The sequence below is a fragment of the Cydia splendana genome, chromosome 18 (genome assembly GCF_910591565.1).
Source record: "Cydia splendana chromosome 18, ilCydSple1.2, whole genome shotgun sequence".
Classification (NCBI taxonomy): domain Eukaryota; kingdom Metazoa; phylum Arthropoda; class Insecta; order Lepidoptera; family Tortricidae; genus Cydia; species Cydia splendana.
Genome location: NC_085977.1, coordinates 8,939,472 through 8,967,171, shown reverse-complemented (window position 1 = coordinate 8,967,171; position 27,700 = coordinate 8,939,472). Strand labels below are relative to the sequence as shown.

At 35.7% G+C, this 27,700-nt stretch overlaps 2 protein-coding genes across 3 annotated transcripts in view; one reads left to right on the top strand and one right to left on the bottom strand.

The window, feature by feature from the left end:
* LOC134799522 (AF4/FMR2 family member lilli) overlaps positions 1 to 27,700 on the bottom strand; it is a 287,646-nt gene that overhangs the window by 177,413 nt on the left and 82,533 nt on the right. For both annotated transcript variants that reach the window (XM_063771941.1, XM_063771942.1), the window contains exon 2: positions 19,411 to 19,467. In XM_063771941.1, the coding sequence (XP_063628011.1) occupies positions 19,411 to 19,428 (18 nt within the window). In that variant the 5' untranslated portion in view covers positions 19,429 to 19,467. The remainder of the gene's footprint in view (positions 1 to 19,410; positions 19,468 to 27,700) is intronic.
* LOC134799545 (CAAX prenyl protease 2) overlaps positions 1 to 27,700 on the top strand; it is a 271,391-nt gene that overhangs the window by 234,205 nt on the left and 9,486 nt on the right. The gene's annotated exons all lie outside the window — the stretch shown is intronic.

Here is a 27,700-nt window from a genome sequence, read left to right as displayed (position 1 = left end):
AATAATTGAGTTTTATTTCTTTTTACTCGACTGTTGAAGGAGGGTTACGCTTTCGAGCTTTATGCTCAGCTCAGCTTTAAGTATGTACCACCAGTGCATTGTACAATATTTATATATATTTTGGGACGCCCGCGCCCTACAGTCTACACCGATTGAAAGACTTTAAAGTTAGAGGTGTCTTATATGTATGTCCGTCTCAGTTACATTATAATTTACATTACGGAACAAGGTACTTGAGTGGATTCACAAGGTTGTAAGTACTTACAAATTATTCGTTTTAAAGTAATTAGCAATGAGAAATGGTAAAAAATACAAGAATTAAAGAAATTGCTTGTAATGCCTGTGCCGCAGTAAAGTTATTTTTTAACTACATAGCTTTTGCCCGCATCTTCGTCTGCGTGGGATGATGGTAACTATTGATGACGATTGATAACAACTATCATATGTCCTTCTGGGTTTCGAACTATCTCCATACCAAATTTCAGCAGACAGACAGAATTACTTTCTCATTCAGTTTGACTTATCAGTTATTCAGTTTGATTTAGTTTGTATTGTATTACAATACGAATTATTAGGGGTTTGTCTTGTTTATCTCACTATCGATTGATTGTGCTTTTGTTTTGTGATCAACCGCCGTGTATATCTGTTTACTTAAATACTAAACAGAGCTTATACGATTAATTCCATTTAATGATCGGCTCACAATGAGACAAAAGTGTCTTTGATTCATGTCACTTTCAAGCATAGAACGGCGTAATCCATTGGTTGTTTGATCGTTGATGGATCACTCCGTAATGAAGAGACTGTCGGGTTTGCTATTACCTCACGAATTAGAACCATTGCCGGTGAGCGCAATCACCGATTGCTGACTCGGGAACGAAGATCTGCACGAATGTGGAGTCTGCGCTATTGTGACAGGAAAATAAAATTATTGCCAAAAACACTTTTGTTTCGTAAAACCACTTTTGTTTGCGTGATATCGTAAAATCGTTAGGTATAAAATGTGGATAACCACTTTCCAAACTTGTTACATAAAATAAGTTGAAATACAAATCACAATGTATATTACAGTAGATTCTGGTCTCCTGATTTGTCAGGGCATATTCCACTTACCTTCACACTTTTTGAAATAACCAAGTTACAAGAGTTAGGTTAGCACCCAAAAAGATTCAAAATCGATGATTCCTCCGTATCATTATTGTTTACATAATTATCAAATCGGTATCGTATAAGGTTCGCTATCGTTCGGCTGATCCATACTAAACGCGAAACCCTGTTAAACTCCAGTTATAAAAATTTAAAGTAACAACACACATTCTCTTTATCATTTAATTCACTTTAAATTAAAATTGACCACAATATGAAGCATTATTTTCAAATTGAAATTAACTATTTTTAAACCAAGTTTATAACAAATCGTACAAAAGAATTCGCAGATTCGCTGGCAGGTGGTAAAAGTTTTCCGTTGCGCTCCATGGCGCAGCGCGCTCCAACTTGAAACAAAATTACTTTTTTATTTAAATTATGCTATTCGTAACAAGCTCTAACGATTGTTTAAGCATTATTTTCTAAAAAAAACGTGTCATTCACAGCAGGCTTTAACGGTAAGTTAAATAAAAATGGAAACGGAATTTGCTGGCAGGGATAAATCCTGGCGTATCTGAAGGCTTTGAAATCACGGCAAGCCTTGCCAGATCCCAGGGCTGCCAACTTTACGAAAAACTTTCGGGAAGTCTTTACAGAGCGCGATTTAAAGGATTATAAATTACCGGCGGCGCTGAAGGAAACTTAATTACGAAGTTATATTTTTGTTGTTTATTTTATGTATGTGTGGGTAAGATCACTAACAGCTAAACGGTATAATAACTTCATCGAACTTTGTGAGTTAATTATTTTTTGCTTAACTTATTTTGTCGCTGGTAACCCTATAAACGTGGGCCGCGACAAGTTTATTTATTATTTGACAAATCTTGTAATTAAACTCGATCCCTTTTAAGTGACTGCTTGGGTCTAACATGGAGACTTAAATATATTAAACTGCAGTAAATCCAATTGTTTTAGCTTAATTAAGTAATTTAAAAGTTTGCTGGTGTTTGTAGCGTGGATTTTCTCATTCATATGGATTGAAATATTTACTTAGTGATATAAAAAGATTCTAAGTACCGTAAAATGGAGTGAGTAGGTTTCGCGGGGAGAGTTGGGTTATGAATGGGGAGAGAAGGATTGAAAGGGGGGTGAGATGGGTTTTTAAGGCTACTGCTACAAAAATAATGTATTCCAATTTAAAATGGAGCTATAGTAATATTCATAATAAAAAAAATCGATCCAACAATCTTCCAAAATCACCTTTGTATGAAATTCAACTCACCCCAATTACGAGGGACGACGGGGTGAGGTGGGTTTTCCTGTTTATCGTCAAAGTTATAAAATTGAACTACCAAAATAAAATAAAAACTAAAATACAAACGTCCGGAACACTTATTATATACACCATTCAGTTTGCATATGTAAAAATAAAATGTTATCGAGGTTTGAATGTCAGTTTTGCGCCTACTCACCCCATTTTACGGTACCTATCTATACGAATGCGTAGGTACTGAAACTACCATTCTAAAACAATTATAAATTAAATATCATTTATTTTACTACAACTAAGGCCCATAGATACCTCCCATACCTTACAAACTAACATACATACAATAATGAAAATATCTTAAAAGCTAAATAAAAATCATTTCGGCGACACAGTTTTCTGGTCGTCTGTTCCGGTGTAGGAATTATGATGAAAAGGTATGAAAGAGCCAGTTTATGCCAATATATAGTTGGTCAAACCAATTTGTCAGTCAGTAAGAACCAGGAAAACTATACTCAACCTTTTCTTTTGGGTGCTAGTACTAGTGTAAGACCTTTTCTTTTGGGTGCTAGTACTAGTAAAAGATAGTATGATTCTCTCTGTCTATGATTGAAATGAGACAGTCCTTTGACAAACTATATGTTACAATGTTTACAGTCTTCTATAACCCTACATAAAAGGCAGCCGCTCTAGTCATCAGAAAAAGGTGGAAGATTAAAATATCTAGAAGCGGTAACCCTGTGTATTCCGTATCTGTAAGATGTGACAAACATTTATATATTTTGCATTGAATCTGATGTTTACAGTGCATCCCACTCTTACAACGTAAGTGTAAGCGAAGTACCCGCATTAAAATGCTTTTCTTTTAAATTTATCTTATATTATGCCATATTGTTGATGCAAGGTAAATATAATTATCTGTTTAAAATATACCTACAATTAGTAAATGTAAACTTGAAGAGGTAATTTCTCAAGTAAGTAAATCCGTATCTTTCAATCCTTTACTACGATGCGAAATTGATGTAGTAAGATCATTTAATTAATATCATATCATATTTTATTTCTTAAATCAGAATACGCCTGAATCCAAAAAAACAGTAAGCGAAAGAACGTGTTCAATTCAACATGATATTTGTAAGAAAACGAGTGTAATTAATTCCATGCATTGTATGCATTTCAGAATGTTCGAGTACGCTAAAGTTTGTACCCAACGGTAGCACTGCAGGTCAATGATTCAATACTCGAGTGTGTGCACTCGAAACTTTCCCGATAAAGGCTGGGAGATATGTTTTGATATTTCTCCGATAACAAGCAAACTTTTGTCCTTCGACGACCATAAAGCCATATAGGGTGTGTCGAAAACTCCACTCCACGTGAGGAGTTCATGAAATAAGACGGCGGTTAATGATAAAATAAATCTTTTGTATGATTGAGTAACTATATCACTGAATACAATTTCGAAAACAGAATAATTAGGTGGTTAATAGTGTTATGTTCTAAGCGGATTACCTCGTGTTTCTCAGAATCAAATCATTCTTAATATAGAACTTTACTCGTTAAAGGGAGCAATCGAATTATAATTTTAATTGATTGTAGCTGTACAAGAAAGATGACTAATAGTGCCATTCGAATCAACCTCTAATGGTGCTCCCACACTGGCTGCTATATAATATCGTGTGACAGGTACACCATGCTATCATGGTGCAATAAAACACTATCAATACTGTTATTGATAGTGTTTTATTATGTTGTCTTATATCAGACAATGTTATCACTATCACTACATCTGATAAAACAAAGTCTCCGCGCGCCGCGTCTGTCTGTGTGTTTGTGTGATTGTATGTTAGCGATAAACTCAAAAACGATTGAACGGTTTTCATGCGGTTTTCACCTATTAATAGAGTGATTCTTGACGAAGGTTTAGGTGTATAATTTGTTTAGTTTTACCCGTGCGAAGACGGGGCAGGTCGCTAGTACTTATATAATATTTTATAACAACTAATGTGGGAGCACCATAAATCAACACAGGCTTCGTAGTTTACATGCTACGGCGTGCTACAGCTACGAAGCCGCTACGTTACAACGTACCTACTCGTAGCAGCGATTTACTTTCCAAATAATAATTTGTTTGGAATGTGAATCGCTGCTAGGCTGATACGTAAAACGTACCCATTCAGATTTTAGAATAGACCTCCTAGCCTAGTCGGTATAGTGACCCTGCCTACGCAGCAGGTCCCAGGTTCGAGTCCTGGTAAGGGCATTTATTTGTGTGTTTATCACAAACATTTGTTCCTGAGTTATGAACGTTTTATATATAACTATATACTATACATATATATCGTTGTCTTGTACCCACAACACAACACAATCCTTACTGAGCTTACTGTAGGACTAGGTCGATCTGTAGAAATTGTCCTATATTTATTTATCTATTTTATTTTGTTATATTTATTTATTTAAATTTAATGAATTACTTAAAATAACTTTTTTTTATTTTGTATAAAATATTTGTATCATATTTAAAAAAAACCAGGCATCTCCTTGTGATCTAATGACATTCTCTTAAAATACGCAATTAGTAATTGATTGCGATTTCGTTCTCTAATCGCTTAGAATCCGTACTGTAAAATAAGCTACAAAGCTTGAAGCCGAAGACGCGGGACTGTCAAATTACACCAGATTAATTTTGATTCATTTTGTGTAGCTTCCACCTGTTCTCAATTTAATTACGGCGAAGTTTCGCTGATAAGTAGGCATCTCATTTCACATGATTCCGAGCTCCGAGATACTAATTAAATTCTTTATATTGGTTTAATTAATAAATTTGATATGTTTCATGTTTACGTTGGGTTTATTTTGCGTTTATTAAAACGTAGCTAAGTTTAATAATGAGGGCGGATATTTTATTAGAAAGCCATCGATTAGCTTGTCCGAAGTACGTAAAATGTTCACACAACCAAATTGCATGCGTAACAATTCCGAAACTCACCCAAACAAGCCTTGTGTCGATGCAACACGATCATGGCCCCAGGCTTGAGAGCTTACAAAGGCCGTAGAGGTCCATTTAATTTAAACTCCGCACTCCCTCCAACTCCCATATTGGGTATACAAGTCGTAGTTTGACCACAGATTATGCAAAATTGTTGGAAATTAGATAAGAAAATGTTACATAATACACGAATAGGTGCCTCAGATACAAATTTAAAGTTCATCATGAGCTTCATATGCTGAACTTATAGCACAAAACAATTTCCACGATAAATATATGTAATAAGTTAATTGTTTTCATGTTTGATATTTGAGAAAAATTAAGATCAAATACTTATTTTAAGTCATCTATGATAAAAAAATAATAATTAAAAAACGACATTACTTAAATTTCACTAACTACATTAACATTATGAGTGCATTATATGCGCTCCACTCACTATCAGTATAATGTCATTATTTTGACATTACTTCAAACATATTAAAAATGTTTAATAACTTCATTATCGTCCATCATTCTTTCTGTCATTTCTGATTCCATCATTCTAATCAATTCACTGTCAGTATTAATGTCATTTCTAGTATCATTAGTTTGACATAACTCCAATACTGACGGAAATTATTAAAATAAACTTCATTACTTGCCGTCATTCCTTCATTACAATCCCTACACTATCACTAAAAACGTCATTCCTTCAAAGTAATGCCAGTATTCATGATAGTGTCGGGGCCGTAATAAATTTATAAATACCACTTGATGTTTCATAAATATTTTTGATTATTTCCAAATTGCGGGTGCTTCATGCTGAAGTTTCCCGCGGCACTTATAACGCGTTTATAAGTAGGTATCACTAAAAATCAATCGTCATTAATTTGCGAACAAAATACGCATACTTATGGTAAACTAAACAAGGTAAACTAAGTACCCAAATAATAAACTATTTAGAAAGGCACGAAAATAATTGTCTACTTAATGCCATCTCTGTGTATGTTTGCAACATTGCTTCGTCGGAAAGCCGGGGGCGTTTGATCAAGCTTATCGGTAAAATATGCGTATATTTTTTAAATATTTTACATACTGTTGCGGACATTGCGAACAAGCATATATTTTATTTAGTTTACTTTGTGTATTTATTTTGCATTACAATATTAGAGTCAGCATGACGTTAACTAAAAACGAAACGGTATTTTTTCTCAAAATTATACAAATTAGACAAAGGAGACCAAAATATTTCGCAGCACTGCAACAAGTTAAACTCGACACTTTTAAGTTTTACGCTTCTGGCAGCTGAATAATTTAAGGACCTCTCTGCTTGAGTACTCGACCAGTTTTTACTTTAACTTTTTTATGCGACCGTCTTATCAAGATCTACCTCTCTCTTCTTGTTAGTTTTATACTGCCAAATAGAGATACCATCGCTCACACTGTTAACTGTACAGTCACCTGCAATAATATGTTCCTCTACGAAGGCCGCAATAATATGTCACACGCTCTTATGGCTGTACAAATAAGACCGTGTCAGATATTTTTGCAGCTTTCGTTGTGTAACATATTATCGCAGGTGACTGTACATCGGTGGACCTTATGCCTTTTGTAATAAGGTCCACCGATGTACTGCAGTTAGGAGTGTTGCTGTTTGTACTTACGCAATTTTTCTTATCAAAGTTGAAGATTAAAACTGGGTTCTTCTAGAAAATAAATCGTGTTGATGAGATTACATTAGCTAGAGCACATCAGGAGTATTCAAATAATTACCTAAATGTCCATAACAAATTCCTTACAATTAGGTTTACTCTGATGATCTATCATCTATCAGTATTACTCGCATATTACCTATCGTACTACTTCATTCGTAAACTATGTATTTTTTATGAAGCTGATATGTCTCTGCAAGCCATAGTACAGATTTTTAACTTAAAGGAAAAATTAAAATCACCGCTTCTGGCATGACTTGAACTTGCGACCTTTTGGAACATCAATTCAATCACTCTTAATCAACTGTGCTACCGAAGCTTACCAACCGTGCAAATATCCATTACTTCATTTTTGTTTATATACCTTAGGAAGGCGCATAGCGACATCTACCGTCAGAATACTTTCATTCAAGCCAAACTACTAGAAAAAACATTGATGATGACGATTGTAGTTTATTCAAAACGTATTTACTCAAATTCTAGGTCTCAGCAATGAACACGAAAACGTGTTTCATATCCAGCTATTTGAATTTCAAATATCCAATCAGTGTTGGTAGCCAATCGGGGTTAGACAGCGGCAATACATTCAAACTAGGAGCTATAAAAATGATGGTTACACAATTTAAACTGTAAACTACAGGAATCTTTATTATTTTACATTTTTAATTTTAAAAGTTAATGTCAATGTCCGAGAACAAAGAAGGAGGCTTTCGACCAGCAGTGGGACACCAAAATAGGCTAGTAAAAAAATAGGAGATTCAGAGATAATCATATATGTATGTAGGTGCGAGTGCACCCGCTTCCACCAACGAGAAACAAAATTAGATTTGGATTGAAATGATAGGCTAGTAAATATAGACTGACAACTTCCATACAACACCGCATGCCTAACCTATCACTATTGAAGATACCGCTATTGACTAGTTTTGCGAATATACGAATGAAAACTATCATCTTACTGATTTTTATAACGTCGAAAGATAAAATTGGACTTGCCTGAATGCATCTAGTCAGAGGATGTTTTTATTAGTCTCAGGTTGATTTACTACTCTTAATGTCATTGCTCTCTGGATGCAATTAAGACTATGTAGACTACCCAGCAGAATCTTCCGAGTTACAAGTAGATATTTTTACATGTGTGCGATCTAGACAAGTCGTATATATATATATATATATATATATTTTTTTTTAATTTATTTAGAACACAAACAGTCACATAATGCAAATGGATTTTTAGTACAATGTAGTGTACTTAACATACTTAAGAAACAGACCTGGAGGTTCATTAATGAGTAGGTAATACATAATGTTAACATACATAATAACCGCAGAAAGAAAAAGAAATTTGAAATTATGAGCCATACCTACTATTACTACATACTACTATAAATTATATTTACCAGTCTTCCAAACAAAATTTTAACGTAGTGAAAGGGACAAAAATGTATAAATATATCTTAATATTCTCGATTTTTTAAGTCTATTTTTTCCGCTAAGTAAATTCACGATAAATAGAGCAGTATTAAAAATTAAGTAAGTATAAAGACAATGGACTTATATCAAGAATAATTTTACGCTAGATATGTTGTGACAGTCGAAAATATGACAGTAGTTATTATACTTATTATGCGACCACACGAAGACTCTCACTCGGAAATAATAGAACTAGCACTGCTACATCTATGATTCATGGGAGAACAAAGGAAACGTATTTCCGTTGAATGATTTTCAGATATATTTTTTTAGCCATTGTAGGCAAGTTGGTTCATCTTGCTGCGCTTGGCACCTCATTTGCCCGATAAAAGGTGGAATTCCAAAGCCTAATGACAGATTTCAAGCCTCAGCCTCACCATTAAAGTGAATGGCAGGGCGGCGTCGTCGGCTTTTTTTTTATCGTAAACGATTTAACGAAAAACTTGGAAAACTTTTTGTAGACATTTTACGACTCCCAATGTAATGAAGCAAATTCTGCGTGCCTCGGAGTTGTTGACATTGTTCCAGACTTTAAACGGGCCTTAGTAACTGTTTATGGTTGTTTAATACTATTAAACATTGACAATATCTTGATTTTAGCTTTGTTTTGTATTAAACATTAAAATCTTAAATAACTTAGGAAGATATAATTATTGTTACATTATTTAAAAAAGATTTTTTTTACACAATAAGAAAAATGCTAAAAAATATACCGAATTCTCGACAGTAAAAAATTCTCAAATGTCGTTGTTGCCAATTTTACCTAAGCCCGGATATTCCATCGCATGCCCCCCGAAGTGGCGGGACACATCGCTGGCGCACGTCCAAAGGCTCATCTCGGGCCGATCTGCCACGGCGCGCCACGGCCGAGCCGTCCTGCCCCGTCACGTGGGACAGGCCTGTCTCGTTGTCAACTGGACTATATGACTCTAATTTGCTATAAAGCGTGCCCAGTCAGATGCATCGTCCGACGCGGCGTGTAAAATTTAAGCGCTTTGTTGATGTTTAAGATCAAACCCAAACCCATAAATCTTACTAGTTTAGTATTTTAGTACAGATTACGACATTAACGGACAGCGTCTAGTCGAAGTAGGTAATTTGACAATATTGCTACCACTTCGGTTATCTGCCAATAAATATTACCTTTATACTACCTACTCATAATAAGTATTATATAAATTAATCTATATTAACTAATATTTACAGAAAAAATAAGCTTCACTTACACTGTAGGTATTCAATGTGTTGAATGAAAAATACCAAAAATTTGTAACTATTAATACGTAGTCACGTCCATGACAAATAAAGCTTAATATTATAACGAATGTTATTATATTTCATATATATTTAATTCCATCATAAATATGTTAAAAATTCGGCGAATTATTGTAATAACACCGAAAACGTCATATTATCAAGCAAAACTCCGCTGAACATTCCCTTGAAATTTAATTAACTGTAACCCCGTCATTCCACACGCCCTAAAATTTATAGCGATATTAAAATAAACGACACAGAAGAGCGGAAAGGGCATGAATCACACCACTTACATAGCCCACCTGCCTTCAACCGGTTTAATAATATATATTTGAAATAAGATTATCAGTATTAAAATTGATGAAATACAACGCTGGCCGTTAGTCAAGAATGGCTCCGGTCGGTAGTCGAGGTCGCATCAGCGTTTATTGAGGCGCGCATCAAAGATTATTGTACCTATTGTAATGTGTTTGTATTAAATATTAATCTTTAAATTGATGTAACTCCTGTCTCCATAGTTTTTCAATTACTTTTTAGGGTTCCGTACCCAAAGGGTAAAAACGGGACCCTATTACTAAGACTCCGCTGTCCGTCCGTCCGTCCGTCCGTCTGTCACAGGCTGTATCTCGTGAACCGTGATAGCTAGGCCGTTGAAATTTTCACAGATGATGTATTTCTGTTGCCGCTATAACAACAAATACTAAAAAGTACGGAACCCTCGGTGGGCGAGTCCGACTCGCACTTGTCCGGTTTTTTTAATTAGCCCGTTATAGACGTTATAGTGTCCCACTGCTGGGCAGGCCCCTCCCCTTGATTTACACAACTCCCGTTGTAGTGCTTTTTCCGGCCAGTTACTGATGAAGGCGTCTAAGTCGTCCCGCCATCTTCGTCTGGGCCTGGGCTTGGGCCATGCACAGGCCCAATTACTTAACATTAAAAAAACATGGAAACTAAACTACTGGCTCTCTGACTCTGCGAGCTGTAGACCTCGCGAGCATAGCTAAAACTGAATAAATGTACGAATCCCATTTAGAAAAATTCCAAAAACTGTTTCGGCAAAAAATATAGGTATTTAATCACCGAACCTGCTCACAAAATTTCAGGAGAATCGATTGAGAATTGCGACCTGTACCTAAACCATTTTTGCGCAAGCTGAAACGGAGACCTTCTCTAACGCTCGGTCAATTACTTAACAGTTAGTTCAATACTTACGTGGTTAAAATTTCATTTGACTATTATAACCAAACGTATAGATCTCAACTTTAAAATAACGAAATATGTATATACCTACTCGAGTAACATGGATAAGTTTTTAAAGTTTTATTTTGCGTTGGCTACCAACTTTAAAATACTAACATATATACATCATAATGCGAAGTCTGGTACAGTTTTAGTACAGTACAGAATTTAATTTCAGTACCATTTCGTACCTTGTCACAGTGACAATCAATATGAAAGTCGCTAAGGACCTCACTGTGACAAGGTACCTACGAAATTAAATTCCTTGACCGTACCTACTCGTAGGGTAGTGAATCAGTTGAAACTATTTACCATGGTATAATAATATACTCCGCCTGGTACTCCATTCCCGTCTTTTCTAGGTCACCTAACTGACACGCGCTTACGTCATCATGCGACAGCGCTATATGATAATATGCGATAGCGCTATATATAGCGGCCATGTTGTTGTGACGTAGGCCCGTGTCACTCTGGGAATGGAAGACCATGTTTTATTAGACTATGCTATTTACTTCGATGTATTCTGTGTCACAGGCTGTGCAGATCGGCACGGCAGCATCGTTATGTTCGTGATGTGCGAATAAAGGCTACATTTTGCTCGCCTTTAAACATTTTTGCTCGCTCCGTAAAGACCTTAACTATAGAATTTGCCGACCCTTTGCGTGTTTCTTAGCAATTTGATCGTAACCGCTCTCAGGGAACAAAGGGCAATTCCTAACGCCGATCTTTAATAAAATGTTGACGGTATTTATGTTACTTTCAAATACTTATCTATGTATTAACTAAGTATACTGTGTGCTCCAAAGATACAAAATATTAGTTAACTTATTATATACCCACTTTTGATTATTATGCTTATCAAACAATAACTTTAAGTAGGTACTCAATTCGTAATTAAAAGAACCTATCTCCAGTATACCCAACTAGACACAATCTCATTTATTTTATACTAGATATAACGAGATAAAAATGGAAATAATCAATCCTGCTATTACTAATACAGTTGTTGTAAAACGATATTTATTATATCTTTAAACGAGCAATTCTTGTATATTTATTTATATATTTCGGGGATCTCGGAAACGGCTTTAACGATTTCGATGAAATTTGCTATATATGAGGGTTTTCGGGGGCGAAAAATCGATCTAGGTCTTATATCTGGGACAACGCGCATTTTTGAGTTTTTATGTTTTCCGAGCAAAGCTCGGTCTCCCAGATATTTGTTGTAAAACGATTTACCTGATAAACCCCGTTCGCCAACTTCTTGTTATATACTTACGTTCAATTTAAAAATATTATTAAATAGATAAAACTCGCTTTTTGCATCGACTTATACTATGTCTTATCTAAATTTTCAAGTAACAAAGAGGCCAGTCAGATTAAATTTCCGGCGGGGTCCACTCCAGCCCTAGAATGCCCTCTTTTACCCTCTCACAAAAGGCTTTACTGCTATGCCACTACAACATTACAATCTCATTCATTTCGCGATTCACGCAACTCTCTACACTGTTTACTTTTGTCCACTTCTCAAAGAATTTTAACAGTTAACAGTATTTACTCAAACGTAGAATAAAAGGATTGTCTGACTAATATTTACTGATCTCTTTGGGGCATTTTCTTTATTGAAGAATTAGGGTGAAATCCACTTTTGAGTTCTGATCGATGAATCGTTTTCTATTGTGTACCTTTAACTTGTATACATACTCTAGTAACTACTTGCTGTTATTTCCAGTTCTAATATAAAATTGAAGGTTTTTCCTCGTAATTGATTGGTGCTATGGAGACTTGACATTTTTTCTAGCGATCGAAAAGTATCAATGCTGATTACGCTAATCCTGCAATCAGCTCTAACGACACGCTCGGCCGAGGGGAGCTTTTCTTCCTTTTTGCAGTTAAAATAAGGGTACTATAAAGTGTCTCCAGATCTCCGATAACTCGTCGCGTTACGGGGGACATCTGTGACGTTGGAAAATGCTGCCAAAGGATTATTAGAAATGAAATGGAATATGAAATCTTCGTTAAAATTACGAACGATTTACAAGAATTAAAGAAATCGAATGAATAGATATGTACCAAATGGAACATATAATATTTTATGTACTTTGCTTTGCTTTGCTTGCTTTTTATATTATAGTGATGACTATAGTATTATATTTATGGACGTTTAATTTGTAATTAAGTACCTATCGTTAATTTCTTCTTTATCAAACAAACAAACCCAGTGGCAATATGTTTGTTAAAGTCATAAATACATAAAAGTTAAAATTAAATACGAAAGTTGCATTTCGTAAGTCATGATTGTCATGAAATAGTGAACTCCTAAATAAAATTCTGTCCTCACTCCAGTGATTGTGAACAATGCAGTTCAAATGTCCGGTATTGTGGCCCGAAGCGCCACGGACTCTCAGCGAACCTTTAACACTGTCACCTGCAGCAAATTGAATCAGGAGCTATAGGATGCGAGTAAAATAAATATCTGACTCCCCGACAACACTGGCAATTGCGAGAGAATGTTGGCGAAATGAAATTTTAGAATTGTGTTACAAACATCACGCGACTAGTAATTTATTATTTTAAAAACTGCAATGTTTACAAAGCAGCCTGTAAAGTTTAAAAAATAAGAAATACATCCGATTGTAATAGAACAATAAGAACATACTTCGGAAGCGCTGGTGGCCTAGCGGTAAGAGCGTGCGACTTTCAATCCGGAGGTCGCGGGTTCAAACCCCGGTTCGTACCAATGAGTTTTTCGGAACTTATGTACGAAATATCATTCGATATTTGCCAGTCGCTTTTCGGTGAAGGAAAACATCGTGAGGAAACCGGACTAATCCCAATAAGGCCTAGTTTCCCCTCTGGGTTGGAAGGTCAGATGGCAGTCGCTTTCGTAAAAACTAGTGCCTACGTCAAATCATGGGATTAGTTGTCAAGCGGACCCCACCCAACTAGCAAATCTATGTGCTATAAAAGTTGAGAGCACGTTTTTATTTTCACTTTTTGGTGCTATAAACGGTGTAAAAACAGTCGAGTAAAAGTCCTGTAAGCGTTTACTCAACGCGAAAAGGCGCACTTATACAGACTAAAAGTGTTATAAAAATCGAGTAAGCGCTGTATAAGAAGCAAATCGATGCTGTAAGAGTTGAGTAAAAGTGGATAAAAGCACTTCTAGTGTTTTAATAGCAACGATAGTGCTTTTACTCGACTATTTGTTCTATAAACATTAGCAATTTACTATTACTCAGTAAAAGTGTTCTATAAAAGCAGCCGCACTGCTTTTTCTCGGCAAAAATGTTTCGTAAAGGTAGCCGGATTGCTTTTACTCGGCATTTTAAATGTGTAAGAGTGCAGTAAATGCTTTTATTCAACTAATATGTGCTAAAAACGATCTCAGGTAGGCGATTATATTTCAATTATTTGATTAAGTTTGAGGCCTAATCGTCTTCACGTGTCTAATAAAACAAAAAGGTACTTAAGAATTTTTTACTGCTGTCATCCATGACATTTATTTTTACCGTGATTGTGTACATAAGTTTTTACTGTCTGTAAGTACACGTAATACAGTAAAACCCAGCGCGAAAAATACTTTATTGATAAAACCAAAGGCACTGGTTCATATATATTCATGGGCCGCCTATTTTCTTAAATTTCAATAAAAAAATATTAATAAAAATAAGTAAAAATTTGCTTACACGATCTAGTTTCTGTTATATCTCATTAATTCGACTATAAGTCGAGTAACTGCGTTTACTGCTACACTTATAGCACATGATGTCGCCATGTTTATGGATTTATAGTCCGATGGCCGACTGCATGAAACCCTACCTGATAAAAAAATTGAAAAATCCTACTCCGTAGGGGTAGCTGACTTTTAGCAGCTTCAACTGCTCTTGGTCGGCCGTGGCTTAACTTGGCAAATTTTGCGCAAATGGCAAAAAAGTGGTACAAATATTCATCAAAAAAACAAAAGTGGTCAGCTACATCCTGTGTTGGCAGGTTCCTGTGTCCTACCGAATTTGTGGTACCAAGTGAGCTACAATTTACCTCATCGAAAAATAGAATGTCACTTGTATGGTAGGATAGCTGCCATTGACTTTTTTTTTAATGCGGACGGACTGAAAACGCTGTCAGGCTAAGGTGAGGCCGACCAAGACATATGTCAACAAATTTAATGTAGGTATTACAATCAGTTGTTTTGATTCTATTTTTCGATGAGGTAAATTGTAGCTGTCACGTGGTACCACAAATTCGGTCGGACACAAGAACCTGCCAACACAGGATGTAGCTGACCAGTTTTGTTTTGCTCTCCTCAAAGGCAGCTATCCCACCATGCAAGTTTCATTCTATTATACAATGGTTTTTTTTTATGAATTTTTGTGCCACTATTTTGCCATTAGCGCAAAATTTTCCAAATTAAGCCGCGGCCGTCCAAGAACAGTTGATGCTACTAAAAGTCAGCTACCCCTACAGAGTAGGATTATTCTATCTTTTTGTCAAGTAGGGTTTCATGCAGTTGGCCACCGGACTATATTGAAATGTTAACATGGCTGACTTGTGCTGTTAATGTAGTTCAAAACTCTTTAAAAGTACTCTAAGCTAAATACATTTTGAATAAAACCTGTAAATACACTTCAGCTCCTATAACAGCGGTTTGAACCCCATTACCCGAATTATGATATAAGCGCGCTGTTACAGCAGCATTGTTGCCAAATGGTTATTTGATTGCTTTTAATAGGCTGTTATAGCAACAGAGAAGAGAGTTAAGTAACAGTTGTATTAAAGCGCCTTATTCAGACAATTAGCTAATCTATAGCTGTTATATGATTTTAATAGAACAATTATGCTGAATAAAAGTGATTTAGTAGCGCTAACTCAGCATTTATTAAAAGGTGGAATAAAAGTGCTAAAAGATAGTGCTATAAACGTTTATACGACATGATTATAGCACTAATTAGTGAAAATTGCTAAATAGTCGAGTTAACCGCTATAATACGATATATTGGTGCTTCAACAACCGTAACTCGGCTGTTATACGATTACAGGCTGAGTAAATCAATTCTTATACGACTATTTTGCTAGTTGGGCAGGCTCTCATGAGCCGTGGCAAAATGCCGGGATAATGCGAGGAAGAAGAAGAACTTGTTAAGTATAATTTCGTGATATGATTACTTGCTGAAAGGCCGATGTAATAGGTAATTAACAAATTAAGTACATAAATACCTATCACATTGGCTAACGATCAGATTCTGCTAAGTTTTTGAAACATTAGGATGACTCGCGTTAGACCGGGCCGTGTCCGGGCCGAAGCTTCCGGCGCTTACTTTTCTATGACATTAGGTGATCACGTGATGCTTTCCATAGAAAATGATGCGCCGGAAGCTCCGGCCCGGACACAGCCCGGTTTAATGTGAGTCATCTTTAATACAGGTACGAGTCAATAAACTTTATGTAGGTGGCTCAGGCCTCTCAGGAGATAATTAACTATCATCGAATATGAAGCAGCGTCTTGATTTGAATGCAATACCGCGATATTGATACTAAATTATCGGCACTTAGGAACCAATACCTAGAATTGAGTCGATAAAAGTCGTTAGCCGGCATTGCCCAACTGCAGTCGCTATTCAAATGCGATGTGATTTGGAAGGCGTCCATGGCCGCTCGCGAGCATTACAACCTACCAGTTCCATATGGCACACCCCGCTTGTCTAAATACTTTTAAAACGGCTTAAAATTGGGGGCTATATTCAAATACAAGGTTCTCGCTTAACTGGGCACGTTATACCTGGGAGAGACCATTGATGATCCAACTCGCAGTTACGAACCTCAATGAGCGACTATAAAACTCTAAACGAGGCCTTATGGCCGAGAAAAAATACGCTTAGCTGAACGGCAGTTTATAGTACCTATCTATATCTAAAGCTAGCATATCTATATCTACGAGTAATAAAATCATAGGTACTCGTCACTGGAAATTAATAAATAAATCTTCCTGAATTTTTAAAATTGATCTGTTATTGGTCGCGAAAAGATTGCCCGTACTTGTTCTTAAAGATTTTTCTCCTATTGTTACATTCCCTAATACATACTTTTCATTTGTCCTATCTCCTAACGCTCAGAATATCATCATATGTCGTAGTTCTAACATGGGTTTTTTTTGTCCTAATGTATTTGCAATAACAACTGCATGTCCTTATACGGTATTCCTTAACAGCAACTTATCATAATGATCATTTGTCCTAGTTTCAATATCAGTTTCGTGAGGGACGCAGTTCTATTGTTTTTAACTTTTCCCTTCGCCCTGCCCTTCAATTTTGTTTTTTTTTTACCTTTTAAATTGAATTATCACTACGCCCCACGAACTCCTTATAGCCCACTCTATCAATCACTGGCCCAGGCAACAGAACAAGCTATGTGGGCTATAATGCCCATGAGTGTTTATTTTAACAAGCCTACAAATTGTCTCTCTTGTTCTTGGATCGGAGGTTAATGCAGAGACAAGCGAAGTTCCGAGGCATTAGCTCTAACATGCAGCCCCGTCGTCGGGCGCCGCCGGCATCGTTTTAGTCTCCGCTAAATCATGTTACGTACTCGGAGGATAGAGCTCATTGAGTGAAACATATTACTTAATTAGGAGTTTTAATATATCTCCTTAAAGTGCCCACTACGTCAACGCATATATCTTAAAGTAGTAACACTATACATGCACAAGGGTTAAATAAAACTAATTTCATGGTTTAACTCACTTAATTTTAGTCACTCGCGCGACATAGTCGCTGTTAGTGCGACTGCGTAGAGTGACTAAAATATGTAGGTATATAGAATTCAATTATGGTTTAATTTTGTCTAAGATGAGCATTGCTTGTATTTTTTGTACATATATTGGGTCGCTAAAAATGGTAGTCCTAAATAGAGCTTAACCACTCACATGCTTGATATTTTTCAGTGACCTCTATTATTATAATAAAATAAGGGTGAGAGCTGGTAGCTACAGTTACCAAAAGCAAGTGAGTGGGTAGGCAATATTTATTGTACGATAAGTGTGGATTTATGTCTCGATTTAAATATATACTATTAAAATGGATTGTGATTGCTATACCGAAAAATACCGTTACGTAATATACAAAATGTTAATTACATTTTAATAGAGAATATAATCAGGGATGGGCTGATGGTGAGATGAGAATCCAACCACGTGACCTATCCTAACACAATTAAATCCTGTTAGCACTCGGTAATAGAGATGGGTAGTGAGTAAATACTCACGGGTAAATACCGAGTAAATACTCAGTATTTACTCAATATACCCGTATTTACTCGTTTATACCCAAATTGGTGGGTATAAACTATTTAGAGTGCGGAAAGGGCCATATAAATTTGAAATATAGGTGTATTTTGTAAGCCGCTACTGGATTAAGTACTCAAAATTGTAAGAAATGTATTTTTAAGGAGGCCACTCCATATTATTATATACATATGTAATAATTGGCACAAAAAAAAATTTCAGAAACCACCAACGTGTTGCACATCATAAAATGGGTCTTTAAAAATAACTGATATGTTTCTAAGAACATTTTTTGATAAATTGAATATTTTTGGAAAAAAACCGTTTCGAATGGCCAAAATATTTTTTATCTCTCTATAACTTTAGAACCAAAGTTCAGAAAAAATATGAAAACATATCGGGAGATTAGCCGTATAATAGAGTACAAAAAACAATATTTTGAACATCATCGGTTGAGCCATTTTAGAGTTTTCTTTAAAAAAACCCTTAATAAAAGGTCGTAAGTGCCGCGTAAACACGCACTTTTGCGCGACATGTAGTTATCTAGATTATCTAGAACATCGATAGAATTTAAGTATCATATTTTTAAAGTAAATACTTTCTTATTTAAAACAAAATTGTTAACTATGCATTATCACAATTTGCCTCACACTAATAATTACCTTTTTTTCCTAAATTAAGCGTCCTATATGCTTTTTATTTTATAGATATTGTTAATACACGTTAGCACTCTTCAATAAAAGGCAATTTTGTTCTTAAATCTCAATTTTTGAATATTTTATAACCAATCGTTTTTACCCACCTAAATGAGTAAATGCGGGTATTTATCGGGTGCTTTGAGTAAATACCGAGTAAATTCTCAGTATTTACTCACCCCTACCCATCTCTACTCGGTAAGCATAATATCGTCCAAGGAAGGCCAACTCTCGACCCTAACTTTATCGCATCTTAGCCACTAGCATTTAAAAAAAAATAGAAAGGATTCACGGGTCCTGCCACATCTTATCTCTCCTTGAACTGAAATTATTTTGTTTTTATTATTTTAATACGTCCCTGTTCCGAGTATTACATACAACCAATTAAAGATTAAAATAGGAAAATTTCAATCGTCATCTGTCATGCTTACCGAGTTAACGGCTGCCATCGTCGCTCGGCCACTGCTACCGCTCTCTACCAACACATTCTGAAACAAGTACAAAAAAACTGTTAAATCACAATGCTTACCGATTACTCGACGCGGTTATCGTGTAGCAGCCATACCATTGGCGGACCTAGCGGCATAGACCATAGGTGGCATCCTTGGATCTCATAAATTTATGTTTTGGAGTTTTTGGACCCGGTTTGTAACCAGTAGGTAGGTTAGGCCAGTACCTATGCATCGTAATCATTGTACCGCATGTTGCTGGCGTATGTCTAGCAATATTTTCTTCGGTATCGGCTGATATGATACGTATAGATGCAGATATGTAGTATTCGTTTGAGGTGGTTTGGTTAAAAAATGTAATTAATGTCCACGTTTGAACTTTTTATAGCATTTTAATAGGTAAATATTTGAAATGCATCAAAAATAGAAAACGTTCAGTCTATTACAACTTCAACTTTATTATGTTAATAAATGTTTGGTCCGAACGTGAGTACGCGGAATAAATTAACTTCTCTTTGAGAGAGCACTCATTAGGTACATGATGTAAGTTTGCGTAATTAACCGCATAAAGTAATAAGAGAAAAACTAAGTGTGTTTACCAAGATTTTAATTAAAATCCAGTCGAGTATGAGAAAACTAAATAGAAGAGATACAGAAAGGTTATTAATTACAACATGTTTCCATCCCTCTGACATGAGGCAGTTATTAAAAAAAACTGAAAATATTATGTTAGGACAAGATAGCAATTTGATTGCTATCTTTTACATTATGTAGGTATGCATTTTAAATACTGTTCATAATAGGTCCTCTGCAAACAAAGTTGTCTAAGCTTATGTCCTAGATAGGTTCCTAGTTGCTCTGAGCCTAATAAAAAGACAAAAGTTTTAATTACGTTTTTTAAATAGGTACTCACTGATCTCGCAAACGTATCATAAGTAATTACTTTTATACCCATAGGGTTGTGCTTCTGCTATCAGTACCATACCTATGTAGAAATACAATTACATGAAAATTACCCAAATTCGAAAATGGATTCATTGCCAATAGTAAATAAATAGTCTAAAAGCAATATCGTAAATGCTCCTCAGGCAGGTCGGCCTTGTTGACAACTCATATGTGCTCTGACTCAATGCAATGTATCCTGCGCATAATAAATGCCGCATGTAGTATACAATACAACATGACATAAGACCTTAATGAGCCAGACTAGTAGTCTCCGGTCGCGGCTCGACATACAGTATACGGGAATATCAATCATTCGCAAACAAATGTGCACTCTAATACAATACCATAGATCAGAAAATCAATCATCGGTCGTCGCAATAAGATATGTCTCGCGACAAAATAGACTGGATGTGTTCACAGTCAGTGGGGCAAACGTCCAAATCCATTAATAAAATTGAATCAGACGGACATTCCGTATCACAATATGCGCACGTGTGGAAATATATAATGTAAATCCGAATGCCGAAAAAATGGTCTTGTTTGGAAGCGGAAGCTAGCGCCACTGACGCGAAACTGTCATGACATGACTACTTACAGGACAAAAGCTCTGGAGGCTAATTTGAGCGTACATTTTGATATCTAAAATAATGACATTTTGTTATCATTAGCGCGTGCAATTTGTTATGGTTTAGTGAGAAAGTTATGAGTAGCATTTTACTACAAATACCAACCAGGTACATTTTTTAATATGAAAAATTGTAAAATAAAGACAAGGCATTTGTTGGGGACGTTCGTAATTTTTTTACTTTCTTGGAAGAAGCTAATAAAGTGACTGGGAACTGCAACGCCGGTGAGACACATTTTTACGCCGGCGTAGATTTTATGCAAGGGTGGGTAATTTTAATATCTTGCGTTATAAAGCGTGAAGACCCTCGACTGTATGAACCCCTATTGTTATTAAGTAAAACCTGACAACTGCTCGCCTTTGCTGCAAACAAAGGGTTGCTTTACGCAAGAAGGTACCTTTTGTAAGTAGTATTTTTTTTATCATTTTCACGTGATTAATTTTGCATAATTTTGTCTTTTGCATGATCCTGTAGAAATTATTCCACTACCAACTAGGACAAAAATACATTTAAAAAACAGACTGCTTTGATATCTCAACGTGCGTATAGGAAGGCGATCGGGATGGTCAGACCATTAATAAAATTAAATTAGTGGCTGTATCGGACAACAATGGCACTTGCAAACACAAAGCTTTTCCATCCGAAAAAAGAATCTAACTCGGAACAAAATCCATTCAACGGGTGATTCGTTCGGATGAGGGCTAGCTCTCCCTTAAACGAGGTATTTTATAATAAAGATAGCGATGTCATTCAATTTGTCTGTTTTTGAGTCGAAACTTGGAAGGCTGCCCTTGCCATGAATTAAGCTTATGGTAGAGCCGGTACACTGTATAGGTAGAGTATTGCTACTCTGTGATAATACTTTTCATTTAACGGACTCACCATTCATCGACGCTGTCTTTAACGTACCTAATATGAATTTTTGTTTTCAGTATCGTATTGAAATGTAGAGATTATTAAGTTCGTTTGATAAAAAATAGGTAGGACTGGCGAAACATTTGACTGGATACCAATTAAAAGTCTTTGTAACAGATGAGTTATTCCGTAAATAATTTTGAAGTAATTCATAAGCAATTAACAATGAAATAGAAGTTCTATCTAAATAATTATTTGTGACTTGTCAATTTGAAATCATCTAGGTATTTGCTTAAATTTAATTAAACCTTAATTCTGAAGGCCCCCAGTTTGATGCAGATAACACAAGAGATGAAATAGATTACCTATCCAAAGTACTACTAAACTAACACAAAATACGCAGAAGTCTTTCTTAGTACTATTTTTATAGAGCATCATTGAATTGTCGAGGCCTGGCGTGGATACAGTACCGGCCATAAATATATTACCTTCAGGTTTTTACGGGAAACCTTTTTCCTTCTTAGTATTCCTACAGAACCCTACGTACTACTGTGTATTTTTCTTCAAATCAAGCTACAACTGCTGTTAAATAGGTATCACTCTACAATTACCTCACCATTTACAATTACGTACTTATTATGGGAAGGTAGGGTAACACCGGATAATACATATTAAAAACGAGGATAAGTAAACAAGTGTATTTAACAAACTATTTATGAGTAAGTAGAAGCTTGTAGTACTTCTTGACGTGTAACTAGTACGGTTAGTGCCCAACTTAAGTACCCACGTCGCCATACTAATTGTTTAGAAAAGTGGAAACATAGTCTCAAACAAGTACTAATTTAACAGAGACGTTAAACGAAGGACAACACGGTCCACCCTTTTATTTTACTTCACAGAGCGAGTAAGCGATATTTAGAATGTGAAATAGAAGGCTATCCGGTTTTATCCGCTGTCTGGTTTCACTTCCCTTTCCCCTACAGAGTTTACCGCCCTGTCCCATTTTCAAATAAACCATTTTTATCGCAAATAGTAGTACAAAAGCGGCCATAAAACCTGAAAAATAAAAAAGGAATAAGACAAAGAAACAAGTACTCTTAGTATTAGTTAGTGTCGAGCGGGCGTGAGAGCGCCACATCGGTACGCTCGTACCGAACCACCATGGTATGAACGCAGTATAAACCGAGTAGGTACACGAGTAAAGGCCTTTCTCATTGTTCGTTTTACGCAAACATTGTTTCCCAATTTCCTGGCGTACCCCAGGCCATGTTTCCGTTTACGTTGTGTACCTATTTATACTAACTCGTGTAGGTACCATAAAAGTTCTCATTACGAGCTGTAAGGTCGAGTGCCGGCGCCGCGTCAATGGGAGTCTGCTGGAGCCTGTTTATATCACAATAAAACTGTTTTATGAGAACGCGCGCCATTCTCTAACGTACGGGATGCGTAAACTAATTTTTTATTGCTCCCAGTAATGATGTTGGCGAACACAATCAACTTTGGCAGCCAAGTTTAGACCTGGTGGTCTATATACTTTTTACGGTTTTTTATTTAATATTATCAACGTACGTATTAGGTCGGCATAAAATTCATTGTTGTTTTCCGCACCGCACATGATAATCTTAATATTTTTCAGTCTGATTTCATAATGATTGTTTTTAGGTGCCTTTTATTCGTTTATCAATTGTTTTCTAGGATCGTTAGCAAATTGAAAATTGTATTTCGACGCTTTTAATTTTCAATCTGACAAAATTAACGGTTGGAGGCATTATATACATACAACATGTACAGCCGGCTACAGAAATAATTCAAACAGAATCTGAACTGCATACAAAATTTGTATACAGGGAAGGTCAACTATTACTACAGCTGATTCAGAGTACATACTCGTTGTAAAAAAGAGTTTAGAAAAATTGTTATATATTTTTTTGCATTGTATTTAATTAATACCGTTTTCAAGAATCCAGGAACTGTAGGGCGTGGGGCCTGCTAAAGTAAAGTGTATCGCCACGTGATTTAGAACAACAGTACAGAAGTTAATATAATTTAAAAAGCAGTTCTTACAAAAAACTCGAATTCTAAAGTATTAAACCAGTGCCCTCATTTGCTGCGTTGCATCGATCGAGAGCAATCGTGTCGAGTGGAATGGCTCCGTGTCAATCGGCGCAAAAAGCGGTTCGTTTGTTACTAGAGGTCTACGGCGATACGTCGTATGTGACTACAAACTCTGCAGTGACATGTCACGTTACGTTTCTAATAACACAATTCGCTTTAGATGCCAGAATTGCCAATTTAAAAACAAACAACACCAAATAGCATCAAATCCTTTGCCATTTTCGACTTAATTAAAGCGTGCTTAGATTTATAATGAAGGAATTTGCTCTTTGACAAAATACATTCTTGTTCAGAAGGTGCGCGTTCAAAATGTGGGAAATGTAGTTTAATTTAGTCACCATTTTAGCTAATTAGTGAAGATTATCCACACGTAATTGCTTCGGCTTTATTTTAGCCATAGTTTAGGCATTTTATGTCTCATTTGCATATTAACCGCTATATTTAGATACACAAAGATATTTTTCGTAAGTCTACGTGCTCCGCCTACGCCAGATTCATGCCTCATGTCATGGCCTACTGAATTTCAAATACAATAATGATTAAATAAACACTGTTCAGTAAATTTTTCGTAACTGTGAATTACTTATCAAGTTACTTTATTCCTTCTTCAAAAATAAAAAGTAATATAGCAGACATTCATGCCTGTCTTATAAATTTAAACAAAATAAATGAAGGTACATAATACCACTGTTATCATCATCAATATTTTGATACAACATTAGAACACGGTCTATGGTTTACTAAAAAGTTAAGTATAGTAGGGATCCTGTTGTCAGCCATTTAATTGACAGTGCTGAAAAAGGTAAAAAAAAAAACATTTTATTTAACTTCCGGAGTTACTTATGTATGTACTCGTACTTACACATTATTACGATTTATGACACCAATAATGGTCACTGAATTTATAAATTTTGAAATAAAATCAATTGCATCGTTTTGTTACAAACCATACATTAAAACCAAAATATTACTTTGCTTATCCGCGAAAAGATAACGCGCTAGTCAATCAGTGCTAAACCCGTTATACTTACTTGCGTATTTTTACATGCAATTAATGCTCCCACTCCCACCCTCCCACCGCAAAAATAAATACGCAAATAAATATAACAAACCACCACCAAAAGAACAATACTAGACACGTGTTTCGCCCCTCTACGAGGCATACTCAGGAGATGTTGACGGGCGGTCGGTTATTTTTGTGGTGCCAGGGTTGGAACATTAATTGCATGTAAAAATACGCAAGTAAGTATAATAATCCGTGGCGCTCACGACAAAAAAGTGCGATATACGGCAATTGATGATGATGGAACTTCCTTTTGTAGAGTTGCTCCTTTTGACTCACAGATTGATTTAGGAAGGGGAGCCAACCGAATTTTTGATGCAAAATTTTGACTTAAGGGGGGGTGCCCCCGAAATTTGTAAAAATATAAGTTTTGCTATGTGCTCAAGTTTGGTATCATTTTCGGGTAAATCAAGGATGCTTAATTCATTTGTGATATTTAATTTATACGGTTTCATATAAATAATAAAAAAAAAATTGCTGTTTAATTTTTTTTCAAATATATGCCTAAATTTTTCTTATAATTATATATAAACAAAAAATAAAAATTTGCAAAGTTATTTTTTTGTCTCTACATTTTTATAATTAAATATGCCATGTGTATACTTTTTATAACGAGAAATAGTAGAGCTTTTTCATGGAATTTGTTTATATATAATTATAAGAAAAATTTAGGCATTTATTTGAAAAAAAATTAAACAGCAATTTTTTATTTTTCGTTTTAATTATTTATATGAAACCCGTATAATTTAAATATCAGAGACGAATTTAGCATTTTTGAGTTACACGAAAATGATACCAAACTTGACCACATAGCAAAACTTTATTTTTTGCAAATTTTGGGGGGGCACCCCCACTTAAGTCAAAATTTTGCATCAAAAATTCGATTGGCTCCCCTTCCCAAATCAATCTGTGAGTCAAAAGAAGCAACCCTGCAAAAGGAAATTCCATCATCATCATTTGCCGTATAATTAAGTGAACACCAGGGACTATAACGGGTTAGCACTGATTGACTAGCACGTTATCTTTTCGCGGATTAGCAAAGTAATATTTTGGTTTTAATTAATATGGATTTCCGCAAAGTAACGCCTGATTGTATTCATTATTTAATAAAAGAAATAATGTTAGGGTTAATAGACATTTACATTATTGTCATAGTGATGTAGTCCCTACTGTGTTTAGGCACCAAATACTAAGCATAAATAAGCGTGTTTTGAAATTCAACGAGTTTCTATGTTAATATAGTAGCATCAAGGGGTAAATTATAGGTACTAAGGTATCTTTACGCAAAATCGCGTCACAACATTTTTGAAGTATACATTGTACCTACAACTTCAGAGTTGGCCAATAGGTTTTAGAATTCTCTGTGGTTGGCACAGTTCAATGAAAAGGTGGGTGGGGGGCTCGGGCGAACACCCCCCAGTTAATACGTGATGTCTGGAGGTGACGGGGTCGGTGGCTTTTTGCAACAACAAGATTTCTCTAACATCATTATAAGGCCCAACTTGTACTCCGCGCTATACTCGGCTTATCGAGACGTTGCAAATCCTTAAACTAAACTTACTTCTCGCTAATCTTTCATTGACAAATTCCACTTAATTGAGATCTTTTAACTGGCTCCCTGTTCGACTTCTAAAGAACAAAACAATTACGATCGTCATCATCTTCCTCGCATTATCCCGGCGTTTTGCTACGGCTCATGGGAGCCTGGGGTCCGCTTGGCAACTAAACAATGGCGATGCGATTCAATTTCTAACGCGATTGATTGCTTTGCGAATTTTTGGCGTCCCACATAATACATACCAGTCTATTTTCGCTCGCAATTAGTCCGCCATGGTTCTAAATATATTTCAAGATCGTTAAGGTGGCACCGACATTGTGAATAAGAACTATTTTCGCTAAGTGACGTATCTTTTGACGTTTTCTTTAGTTGAATGTCCTTCCAGTGTTGAATGATTCACGGCCTTAGTCGACTAAATCGTTAGTTTCACTAGACTTATATCAAAGATATTATATGTAACTCCGTATAAGATAAATAAAGTCTAAGAAAAAAACGTGCCTCGGAAATCAAGAAAAAGTCATTCTCGAATAGATAGCGCCATTACCTTTTGCCTATTCTCGGCTAGATGGCGTTGACGACACCGTTTGATATTTAACAATTTTAACACATATCAGTGAAAGAACATGGGTCAGTATGGAACAATAAAAATTAAAAATCATTTATCCGTATACATATTTTGATAAATCTATACATTTTCAATTTTATTTTAAGTTTTAATGGCAGTAAATGTAAATGTAAATGTAGTCACGACTACAAAATTTACTATGGCAATAGCCCTCTATACTATCTATTCTCTTTGCTTATATCGACCGGGATGTGAACCGTGATTACCTTTTGTATTGTTTTCGAGTTCCCGATATTTCGATGCAGTTACATGCATCTTGTTCACGGGTAACTGAAGATAGCGGGAAAACAATACAAAAGCTAATCACGGTCGATCAAGTATCCCGGTCGATTTTTTTCCTTCCTTTGTCTACGTGACAGTCTACGCGATGTAAAGTAAGTTTTTCGTGCAGATTACGCGACTATTTTAATAATATTCGAGACACAAGAATGCTGAATATTCAAACGGATGGGTAATAATAACATCGAACCTTTTGGCACGGCTCA